This window comes from Rhinatrema bivittatum, unplaced genomic scaffold (genome assembly GCF_901001135.1).
Source record: "Rhinatrema bivittatum unplaced genomic scaffold, aRhiBiv1.1, whole genome shotgun sequence".
Lineage (NCBI taxonomy): Eukaryota > Metazoa > Chordata > Amphibia > Gymnophiona > Rhinatrematidae > Rhinatrema > Rhinatrema bivittatum.
The window spans coordinates 1,619-13,843 of record NW_021821479.1 but is presented as its reverse complement, the minus strand read 5'-3'; the positions used below and the strand labels follow the sequence as shown (position 1 = coordinate 13,843).

Genomic DNA, 12,225 nt, shown 5'->3' with positions numbered 1-12,225 from the left:
GTCACTGACTCTCTGTGTGTGACCTCAGGGGAGTCACTTTATCTCCCTGTGCCTCAGCTCTAATCCTGGCTCTGTCACTGACTCTCATGTGTGACCCTGGGGGAGTTGCTTTATATTTCTGCGCCTCTGTGATTACTGATATCCAGACTTCCTGCTCCATGAAAGCTCAGAGCAGGAGTACTAGTCCCGAAGTGTAGTGTCTGAAACCCCAGAATTGCTATACTGGGTCAGATCGAGTGTTCATCAAGCCCAGTATCTCATTTCCACAGTGGCAAGTCCAAGTCACAAGTACCTGGCAGGATTCCAAACAGTAAATACATCCCATGCTGCTATCCCGCAGTCATAAGTAGTGGCTGTTCTCTTGGTTAATAACAGTTTATAGACTTCTCCTCTAGGAACTAGTCCAAACCTTTTTTTTTTAAACCCAGCTATGCTAACTGCCTTAAACACATTCTCCTGCAATGAACTCCAGAGCTTAATGGTGCACAAAGTGAAAAATATTTTTCTCCAGTTTGTTTTAAATGTGCTACTTATTAACTTCATTGAGTTCCCACTAGTCCTTGCATAATCTGAAAGAGTAAATAACTGATTCAGGTTTTTCTCCAAGCTGAACAGCTCTAACCTCTTTAGCCTTTCCTCATAGGGGAGCCGTTCCATCCCGTTGATCATTTTGCTCGCCCTTCTCTGGACCTTTTCCAGTGCAGCTATATGTTTTTTGAGATACAGAGGCATTATGGCATCCTCTATTTTAATTTCCATTCCTTTCCTAATAATTCCTAACATTCTGCAGCATTAGAGCAAGTCTTGTTTCTGCTTACCTGGATTCAGGAAACTTTCTTGGCCTGACACTTCGTACATGTATTGCCAAAGTGTTGCATAAAATAGTTAAAAGGAAGCCCATAGTGCTCTCACTTGCCGTCCCTGGTGGGTGCAGTTCCCAATTTCTACCAGTGGAGGGGAGTGTGGTGCAGGAAGCTGCAGTCTCAGCTTGGGCAACCTGAGCCAGGTGAGCTGGGCAGGGCTGAGCTTCCTCAGCTCCAGGAAGTGCTAAGAGCCAGGCCGCAGCCGGCCCTGCCAGAAAGAGTGTCTCTGGAAGCCCTCCCCTAGGAAAGAGGGGAGATCCCGGGCTGGTGACGGGAGAGCACCCGGGGAATCGACTCTGCTTCGTTGCTGGCAGCTGTTACAATCAACCCTGCCACTCACGAACTGCGGGCTGCAAAATCTACACACAGGTGAGCTTTGATCTGTCCCTTTCTTGAGTCCGGAATATATGTAGATGTAGGTAAGCTGTTACCTGCCCTGTCCCCAGCTCTGGACTATATATATTTATACACACAAGTGAGCTGTGAATTGTCTCCTCCCCAGCTTCAGGACCTTTATGCAGGTGAGCTGTTTGAAGAATAAACACAGGGGAACTTATCTGACCTCAGCGCCTGGCCCTGCTTCCCCCCAAGAGCTGCAGAGAGAGAGGTGTGTGTGTGTGTGTGTGTGTGTGTGTTGCACTTAGTCCTGAAAGTCACCAACCCCAGGGAGTGTTAATGTGTCAAATTTCTGGATCCCATGTTCCATCTCTGCTGCCCAAGGCCGGTGCTTCCATTAGGCAAAGTAGGAGGTTGCCTACAGCGCCAAACTCGCCAGTGTGAGCCCTGGCCTCTGGTGGCAGCTGAAGAGCACAGGGAAAAGGCCTGGCAGGACTGCTGGTGGCTGAAGACAGGGAAGGTGATCTGGAAGGGGGCATGCAAGGCTGTAAGATTTGCCTCATACCCTTGCACCAGCCCTGCTATCGCCTGATTCCCATCTCCTTTGCTCCCCCCCCCCCCCTGTCTCCCTTGCAGGACCATGCTCCCCCCATTGAAGGTTCAGGAGCTGATCCGAATGATCCGCACGGCCAAGACGCTGGCGCAGGAGCGGGAGATCATCCAGAAGGAGTGCGCAGACATCCGCTCCTCCTTCCGTGAAGAGGATGGGCTGTACCGTCACCGCAACGTGGCCAAGCTGCTCTACATGCACATGCTAGGCTACCCTGCCCACTTTGGACAGGTAAGCAACCCAGCATGCCCCTCCCTCTCTCCCCAGCATGCCCCTCCCTCTCTCCCCAGCATGCCCCTCCCTCTCCCCCCAGCATGCCCCTCCCTCTCTCCCCAGCATACCCCTCCCTCTCCCCCCAGCATGCCCCTCCCTCTCTCCCCAGCATGCCCCTCCCTCTCTCCCCAGCATGCCCCTCCCTCTCTCCCCAGCATACCCCTCCCTCTCCCCCCAGCATACCCTTCCCTCTCTCCCCAGCATGCCCCTCCCTCTCCCCCATCATGCCCCTCCCTCTCTCCCCAGCCTGCCCCTCCCTCTCTCCCCAGCATGCCCCTCCCTCTCCCCCCAGCATGCCCCTCCCTCTCTCCCCAGCATGCCCCTCCCTCTCCCCCCAGCATGCCCCTCCCTCTCTCCCCAGCATGCCCTCCCTCTCTCCCCAGCATGCCCCTCCCTCTCTCCCCAGTGATGCACCTCTCTTCCTAGCAAAAAAAAGGTTTAAAACTGCCTCTTCTCAAGGCTTCCTTCTAAGAGTAGCTCTGCAAACCAGAGCCAGCCCTGTTCTTGGTTTCACCTATATTTCCAGATCTTGACTATGCTTTAATGCCATTGCTCTTGGCTATTTTCCTTATCTCTTTTGCCTTCTCTAATACCCTCCAGTACTGGATTAGCTCATTTACCACCAGATCCTCTGAATACATGACCAGAAAATCTGTTTCCTTTTCACCAGGTTTTCTGCCAGGATCTTTCCACTTCCTTTCACGTCCTTCCAGCTTCTCTTCTGAATTCTCCCTATCACATTTTAAATATACATATATATTTTCTTTCTAATCCCTTTGCTATGAACCCGTTTCATTTCCATATCCTATTGCTGCCCATGATGAAAATCACATGGGTGTCAAGGCTCTGATGCCATCATCCGCCTCCGAGCTCAGGGAGGCAGAGGGATTTATTGAAATTACATTGCGGTGTGGGATTGGGGGCTAGAGCTCCAGATTTGGCAATGAGTTGGTGGGAGCGGTGGGATTGTAAACTGCATTTCACAGCGAGTTGTGGCAGTGGGTGGGACTGGAAGAAGGGCTCCATATTTCACAGCTTTCATTGATTAGTGTCGGTCAATCAGCCATGTAGCACATCTCTCCTCCCCCTATGCATGTGCCTCTGCTTCATGGCAATCATACTGGGAGGATCCCAATTGGAAATAATTTCACCATCAATTTCTCTGCTGTCTAATGAATTCTGATAGAGCTGATTTTTCCTACCGATTGGTTCTTTCCCCTGTTCCCTTCCTCCCCTCTCTCCCAGATGGAGTGCCTCAAGTTGATTGCATCTCCAAAATTTACAGACAAACGAATTGGTTATCTTGGAGCTATGTTACTATTGGATGAGAGACAAGATGCCCATCTTCTGATCACCAACAGCATCAAAACGTAAGAAAGATGAAGGCATGGATGGATTGATCAAGGATAGGGATGGATGGCAGAAACATGAATTAATAATAGATTGATAAATGGTCATGATGGCTGGCAAAAACATAAGAAGTTGACATGCTGGGTCAGACGGAGGGTCCATCAAACCCAGCATCCTGTTTCCAACAGTGGCCAATCCAGGCCACAAGAACCTGGCAAGTACCCAAACACTAAGAAGATCCCATGCTACTGATGCAATTAATAGCAGTGGCTATTCCCTAAGTAAACTTGATTAATAGCAGGTAATGGACTTCTCCTCCAAGAACTTATCCAAACCTTTTTTGAACCCAGCTACACTAACTGCACTAACCACATCCTCTGGCAACAGATTCCAGAGCTTAATTGTGCGTTGAGTGAAAAAGAACTTTCTCCCATTAGTTTTAAATGTGCCACATGCTAACTTCATGGAATACCCCCTAGTCCTCCTATATTATCCAAAAGAGTAAATAACCGATTCACATTTACTCGTTCTAGACCTCTCATGATTTTATAGACCTCTGTCATATCCCCCTCAGCCATCTCTTCTCCAAGCTGAAAGGTCCTAACCTCTTTAGTCTTTCCATCCCCTTTATCATTTTGGTCGCCCTTCTCTGTACCTTCTCCAGTGCAACTGTATCTGTGGATGAGTGATAGAGAATGAGGGCATTGCAGAGATGGAGAAATCTGATGAGGTGTTTTTGGGAGAGAGGGCCAGATGTCCGTGCAGTAGATATGGGATGGGTCTTTACTGTTTAGGTGCGTTGATGAAGGAGCTGATGGGCTGGCAGAGACAGAAGAGTGCATACCAGGATGGAGAAATGCTGGATGACAAACAGATGCAAACAGAAGGACGGTGGAAGAATGTAAGGTTTTGTAATGCTTTACTTTGTATGTTGATTGTAATCCACTGCGATTGGTGGATCAGCAGAATAGAAATAAATAAATAAATGTGATGGATGAGGGGAGGGATGTATAGGATGGAGAGGTGATAGAAGGATGACGAAGAGATGGCTGATGAAGTGGCAGAAGATAAAATAGTGATCTGGATTGGCCACCGTCGAGGCGCAGGATGCTGGGCTCGGCGGACCCCTGGTCTGACCCAGCATGGCATGTCTTTTGTTCTTAACAGTTGAGTGATAGAGATGTGTGAGAGATGGATGCAGAACGGCATGGAGAGACGAGGGATGAAGAAATGGGTACAGGAAGGCGAAAAGACGATGGATAGAGGAATGGTAGATGAATGACAGAGTGAAGGAGGATAAAATGCATGAATGATGGGGATGGATTGATGCCAAATGTAATGCGGGGCAGTTAATGAAGAGATGGGTGATGGAGCAGTGGGTGAAGGGGGCTGATCGTTGATGGATACTGAAGCAATGACTGGTTGATAGGCAATGAGTTAGATGAACCGGGTATGAGTGGACATAAGAGAGATATACACAGAGCAATGGCCTTCCTCTGCCCACCCCCCACCCCCTCTCCCATTCTCCTCCCTTACTATAAGGTTTGGCTTTTTATTGTCCCTCACACTTTCTGCACAGGGACCTGAACAACAGCGTCCAGCAAATCCAGGGCCTGGCTCTCTGTTCCTTGGCATGCATGGGATCTTCGGAGATGTGCCGTGACCTGGCCAGCGAAGTGGAGCGCCTCCTGCAGACTTCAAACTCCTACGTCAAGAAGAAGGTCCTGCTGCTCTGGCAACTTCTACCCAGAGAGTTTTGTCTGATTTCCTTCAACCCTGGAAGGATGTGGGGGGAGCACAGGCAGGAGGAATAAGAGGACGCTGGCGCTCAGAGCCCCTGGGCATGTTTACCCATAGCCGGGATGGGGGCCGGGCAACTTCTGAGGTGGAGAGGAGAGCAGGAATAATGTAACACTCACCCCCCCCCCCCCCAAGAGACCAGGACAGAGCCCTGGATTAGAACTCGGGCGCAGGGAGAGAGTGAAACGCAGGGTGGGGCACGGGGCGAGCGCTAAAATCCGAGTTTGCAGTTCGACCTCTTCTGTCTGTGTTTTTAGCTATGAAATAATTCTCACCACCACCCCCATCCCTTTTCCTCGTGATCTCAGGCCGTGCTCTGCGCTGTTCACATCATCCGGAAGGTTCCAGATCTGACCGAGATGTTCCTACCAGTCTGCAAACAGCTGCTAACCGAGAGGAACCATGGTACGTAAAGCACCCCCCCCCGGGCATTATAGTGACGTAAAGCCCCCCCGGGCATTATAGTGATGTAAAGCCCCCCCCCCCGGGCATTATAGTGATGTAAAGCACCCCCCCCGAGCATTATAGTGACGTAAAGCCCCCCTCCCGGGCATTACAGTGACGTAAAGCACCCCCCCCCGGGCATTATAATGACGTAAAGCCCCCCTCCCGGGCATTACAGTGACGTAAAGCACCCCCCCCCAGGCATTATAGTGACGTAAAGCACCCCCCCCCGGGCATTATAGTGACGTAAAGCCCCCCCCCGGGCATTATAGTGATGTAAAGCATACCCCCCCGGGCATTATAGTGACGTAAAGCCCCCCCCCCTGGGCATTATAGTGACATAAAGCACCCCCCCCCGGGCATTATAGTGACGTAAAGCCCCCTCCCGGCATTACAGTGACGTAAAGCACCCCCCCGGGCATTATAATGACGTAAAGCCCCCCTCCCGGGCATTACAGTGACGTAAAGCCCCCCCCCCCGGGCATTATAGTGACATAAAGCCCCCCCCCGGGCATTATAGTGACGTAAAGCCCCCCCCCCCGGGCATTATAGTGACATAAAGCCCCCCCCCGGGCATTATAGTGACGTAAAGCACACACCCCCCCCCCGGGCATTATAGTGACATAAAGCCCCCCCTCCCGGGCATTATAGTGACGGGCATGGGGGGGTCTTTCGGGGATGAATTCTCTGAGGTGACTGGAGCGGGGTCTCCAGGGCTGCATTCCCTATGAGATACACCCCCCCCCCCCAGACAGTGCAGTGAGTGGGGAGGGCTCTGATCCCTGGGGTGGGGGGGCTGGTATGAGACTGGAGGTCAGGAGCCGGGGGATTGTCCTGATTGCTCTCTCGGGTTATTCCCCAGGTGTGCTGCATGGGGCAGTCTTGTTGATTATGGAGATTTGTCTCTGCAGTCCCGGTGTCCTGCAGCAATTACGGAAGGTGAGAGACCCCTTCCTCCCTCTCCCCAAGGATCCGGGGGTGACCACACCATTGTGTCTGCCCTGGCAAGTCCTACGGCCGCTGGCTGGGGCTAAGGGTGGGGATTAAGGTCAGGGGGTCCCACCAGTGAGTTGAGGGTCAGAGAGAGTTACATTGACTGTCAGAGGTGGGTCAGATGGAGTTAGTATGGCTGGGTGGGAGGAGGAGCTGGAGGTTAGGGTCAGCAGGTTACAGTGGTTGGTCGGCTGGAGATGGGAAGGCTATGGCTGGATGAGAGGTCAGAATCAGAGGTCAGAGATGATTTGGTGTCATGAGCCTGTAATAATTAAACGAGGATAGAGCAATGGGCCGAGAGCCAGGACAGCCAGGATTCAATTCCCGCATTCCTTGTGACCTTTGTCATTTTATCTACCATTGCCTCTCCCAGTATTCACTTAGACTGTAAGCTCTTTGGGGAAGGCACTCGTCTCTGAATTGCTGATAATGCTTGAGCTAAAAATCCAGAGGTTATTATCATTAATAATCTTCCCCTCTCCCCTGCCTCCTTGCCCTGGTGCTGCTCTGCAGCTGGTGCCACAGCTCGTACAAAAGCTGAAGAACATTGTGATGTCGGGGTATTCTCCAGAGCACAGCGTGTCAGGGGTCAGTGACCCCTTCTTACAGGTCAGTCTCCCGGGGCCGACGTTATTTCTCTCCCCCCCTCTCGTTCTGCATGCGTGTGTTCTGCCTGGGCGTGGATGGCAGTTGGCTTACAAGCATGCTTTTTGCGTGCGCCGTGTCGTCGTGTGTCACCTTGCGCGCGCCCTTGTGTGCACCCGTGCCTGAGGCGTGATGGGGGATCCTCCTCTCCCTCCCAGGTTCAGATCCTGCGCCTGCTGAGGATTCTGGGACAGAACGACGAGGCAAGCAGTGATGTTATGAATGACACCTTAGCACAGGTAACCGAGGGGGGGGGGGGAAGGGAGGGGAGGAAGAGTGATAAAGGAGGGGGAGGGAGAAAGCAGGACAGACGGGGGGGGGGGGGAGGAGAGAATTACCCCGCTCTTTGTCTCTCAGGCTGGCTCAACGTTGTTCCCCCGCAGGTGGCCACAAACACAGACACGAATCGAAACGCCGGGAACGCGATACTCTACGAGACCGTCCTCACCATCATGGACATCAGATCCGCCAGTGGTCTCCGGGTGAGAGCAGGGCCAGTGCTTCCGTTACGGCCAACCAGGGTAGTCGCCTAGAGAGGCAAAATTTTTGAGGGAGGCAACATCCCGCCAGCATGAGGCCCAGAGAGTGCTGTGCCAGAGCCAATAGCACAGAAGAAAAGGGCGCTGTGCTGGAGCCACTGGTAGGAGGGAGTGCTGTCCTGGAGCCACTGCCACTGGTAGGAGGGGAGCGCTGTGCTGGAGCCACTGCCACTAGTAGGAGGGAGCGCTGTCCTGGAGCCACTGCCACTGGTAGGAGGGGAGTGCTGTCCTGGAGCCACTGCCACTGGTAGGAGGGGAGCGCTGTGCTGGAGCCACTGCCACTAGTAGGAGGGAGTGCTGTCCTGGAGCCACTGCCACTGGTAGGAGGGGAGCGCTGTCCTGGAGCCACTGCCACTGGTAGGAGGGGAGCGCTGTCCTGGAGCCACTGCCACTGGTAGGAGGGAGCGCTGTCCTGGAGCCACTGCCACTGGTAGGACGGGAGCGCTGTGCTGGAGCCACTGCCACTAGTAGGAGGGAGCGCTGTCCTGGAGCCACTGCCACTGGTAGGAGGGGAGCGCTGTCCTGGAGCCACTGCCACTGGTAGGAGGGGAGCGCTGTGCTGGAGCCACTGCCACTGGTAGGAGGGAGTGCTGTCCTGGAGCCACTGCCACTGGTAGGAGGGGAGCGCTGTCCTGGAGCCACTGCCACTGGTAGGAGGGGAGCGCTGTCCTGGAGCCACTGCCACTGGTAGGAGGGGAGCGCTGTGCTGGAGCCACTGCCACTGATAGGAGGGGAGCACTGTGCTGGAGTCAATGCCACTGGTAGAAGGGGAGCGCTGTCCTGGAGGTAATTTGTGTGTGCGGGGGGGGGGGGGGGGCGCGAATGACTGAGATTCACCTAGGACGCCTAATAGTCTTCTATCGGCCCTGGGTGATGGGGACTAAGGAGAGGCCACATGTCAGTTGGATTCTGTCTAGCGGTCTCACGCTGCACTCTCTCTCTTTCCCTGCAGGTTCTGGCCGTGAATATTTTGGGCCGCTTCCTTCTGAACAATGATAAGAATATCAGGTTGGGATTCCTTTAGGCGGGGAGGAAGGATCGGGGTGGAGGGGTGTGCTCCGTCTCACGGAGGGGGGCAGGTTTGTGCTCTTTCACCCTCTCCCTTCCTCCCTCAGGTACGTGGCTCTCACCTCCCTGCTGAAGCTGGTGCAGACGGATCACACGGCAGTGCAGAGGCACCGCAGCACCATTGTGGACTGTCTGAAGGATCCCGACGCCTCGGTCAACAGGTGAGGCAGTCGCAAAGTGTCCCTGCCAGAGAGGAAGAAAGGGGAAGATGCAGGGGGGGAGGGAGATGGAGGAGGGGAGAGGAGAGTGTCTCTCTCTGCTGCCTGTCACACCAGGACTCTGGTGTCTTACAGGAGGGCCCTGGAGCTCAGCTTTGCACTAGTGAACGCCTCCAACGTGCGAGGAATGATGAAGGAGCTGCAGCGATTCCTGGAAATCTGTGTGGTGGAGCTCAAGGCCGACTGTGCTTCCGGAATCTTCCTGGCTGCGGAAAAGTAAACCGATTTACACCCCCCCCCCCGCAAACCATATCTCATGTCCCTGCATTTTCCAGCAAGAGATGTTGGGTGGAGGGTGGAAAGCTCTAGGGAGTGGTGGAAGAGCATGAGTCGTGGGTGGGGGAGTGGGGAGCTGTAAGGAATGGGGGGCGTGAGGGGCTGAGGTGATGGTGGAGAAACAGAAGACAGTGGAGGAACGCTGGCTGGGGGGGGTGGAGGGGCTTTGGCTGGGAGGGTTTGGTGGAGGATTGCTGTTCATAGATTGAGGAGGGGATGGTAGAGAGGTGTTGGTTGGGGCAGGGTGGAGGGGTTCTCACTGTGAGGGGGAGGAAGGGTTGGTGGAGGATCTCTGTCTATAAAACGAGAAGTTTGGGAGTGAGCACCAAGGTGGTGGCGTGGATTACAAACAGGTTGACCGACAGGAGACAACGTGTGAGGGTATATGAAACCTGCTCTGAAGAGAGAACCATGTTAAGTGGAGTGACACAGCAATCAATGTTGGATACGGTTCTGTTCAATATCTTTGTGAGTGACTTTGCAGAAGGGACAGAAGGTAAACTTTGCCTATTTGCGGATGATACTAAGACCTGCAATAGAGCGGACATGCCTGAGGAGAGAATGAAAAGTGATTTAAGAAAGCTGGAAGAGTGGTTGAAGATTTGGCAGCTGGGATTCAATGGCAATCCAAAAGAGCTGTGTGTGATGGGGGATATAAGACTGATGTGCAGGGACCAGGAGAGAGACCTTGGGGTGATGGTGTCCAACGACCTGAAGTTGGTGAAGCAGTGTGAGAAGGCGATAGCTAGAGCCAGAAGAAGGCTGGGCTGCATAGAGAGAGAGGAATACCCAGTAAGAAAAAGGAGCTGGTGAGGCCCTTGTACAGGTCTTTGGTGAGGTCTCATTTGGAGTACGTTGTTCAGTTCTGGAGGGGGATAAAGACAGGATGGAGGTGGCCCAGAGAAGAGCGACCAGAATGATGTGGGGTCTGCATGAGAAGATCTATGAGGTGAGGCTGAAGGATCTGAATATGCACACCCTGGAAGAGAGAGGTGCAGGGGAGATAGGATCCTGACCTTCAGATATCTGAAAGGTTTTCATGATGTACAAACTTCAAACCTTTTCCGCTGGGAAGGAAACTGTAGAACTAGGGGTCACGAAATGAAACTTCTGGAAGGACAACTCAGAACCAAGGTCAGGAAATTTTCTCCACAGAGAGGGTGGAGGCCTGGAATGCCCTTCCGGAGGAGGTGGTTAAGATGAAAACAGTGAAAGAATTTAAAGGGGCATGGGATAAACACTGTGGATCCCTAAAGACGAGAGGATGGAAAAGAAGAAAAGAGCGCATGAGGTAACTTGCTGTTGTGGTAGTTACTACCCTTAACCAATAAGCCTACATGCTCTTGATGCAACTCCATCATTGCTCTCTGCTTCAGTGGCAAGTGGAAAAGAGGAGTTGTATTAAGACAGCAACCAAGACTTTTACGGTCTGGGGAAACAAATAAGCATGGGGGTAACTTGCTGCTGGGGTGGTTAATACCTTTAACTACTAAACCTATATACTGTTAACACAACTCCATCATTGCTCTCTGCTTCAGTGGCAAGTGGAAAAGAGGAGTTGTATTAAGACAGCAACCAAAGAGTGTCCCTTCTTTTACTGTCTGGGGAACTGATAAGCATGGGGGTAACCTACACAGAGCAGCAGTTACTACCCCTAACAGAAGGCCAGGGATTACTACCCTTAACCAATAAGCCTTGATGCTTTGAACCAATTAAAACATCGCACTCCACTTTGACATTGATGGGGTGGAAGAGGAACTGGATTCAGACAACCAACACAGGCCCTGACTTTTATAGTCTGGGGTACTGATACGCAGACGTAAGGGACTGCTTCTAAGGCCAAGTACATGAGCAAAAATCATCAGCACTGTCTGAATTTTCAAGAAAGCTCACCAAATAACTGCACAGAGCTACAGTTGCCACCCTTAAGAGAAGCATGGGGTAACTTGCAGGGAGTGGCAGATACTATTACCATAAGAAACTTGCAGGGCAGACTGGATGGGCCAGCTGGTCATTTTCTGCCATCACTACTTTCGTACTATGTTAAAAGGAGAAGAGGATGACAGAGGGGTACTAGCTGGGGCAGGGTGGAGAGGCCCTGGCTGTGAGCAGTGGAAGGGTTGCTGGAGGATCGCTGCCTATAAAGGGAGGAGGGGATGGTAGAGAGGTGCTGGTTGGGACAGGGTGGAGGGGGCTCTAGCTGTGATGGGGTGGAGGAGCCCTGCAACCAGTGGACATGGGGGTCATGCACATTCTTTCAGTGACTCCCCCCTTCTCCTTCTCTCCCCCCTCTCAGATACTCTCCATCCAAGCGTTGGCACATCGACACCATAATGGAGGTTCTGACGAAGGTGCGTTTCCATCCCGGCCTGGGCCAGGCTGCTCGTTCGCCTTTGCTTCACGTAGGCTTGAATGAATGTTGCCTGGATTTGATGGGCCCAGGTCTGTGAAGTTCCATCTCACCTGGCAATTCATGGCTCTCTCTGCTATCTCCCTGCTCCTGCTGCCTCCGCTCATCCCTTGTGCTGAGCATAGTGATAGGAGTATACTACCGTCCACCTGGACAAAATGGTGGGGGTGTGGCACTTTATGTCCGGGAGGGTATAGAGTCCAATAGGATAAAGATCATACAAGAGACTAAATGCTCAGTAGAATCTATATGTGTGTTGGGTAAGAGTATAGTGATAGGAGTATACTACCATCCACCTGGACAAAATGGTCAGACAGATGATGAAATGCTAAGAGAAATCAGGGAAGCTAACCAATTTGGCAGTGCAAAAATAATGGGAGATTTCAATTACCCCAATATT

At 52.5% G+C, this 12,225-nt stretch overlaps 1 protein-coding gene across 2 annotated transcripts; it reads left to right on the top strand.

Moving 5' to 3' along the window:
* Positions 1-998: 998 nt before the first annotated feature.
* LOC115082686 (AP-1 complex subunit gamma-1-like) lies at positions 999-11,766 on the top strand (the record flags this gene model as incomplete). 2 transcript variants are annotated; one of them, XM_029586880.1, is given in 13 exon segments in its annotated part: positions 999-1,232; positions 1,836-2,040; positions 3,328-3,452; positions 5,012-5,153; positions 5,541-5,637; positions 6,539-6,615; positions 7,183-7,278; positions 7,473-7,553; positions 7,698-7,796; positions 8,806-8,861; positions 8,969-9,082; positions 9,215-9,355; positions 11,712-11,766. In XM_029586880.1, coding segments are annotated over 12 exon segments (1,284 nt in total), but the record flags the coding sequence as incomplete, so codon positions are not given.
* Between the last annotated feature and the right edge of the window lie 459 nt (positions 11,767-12,225).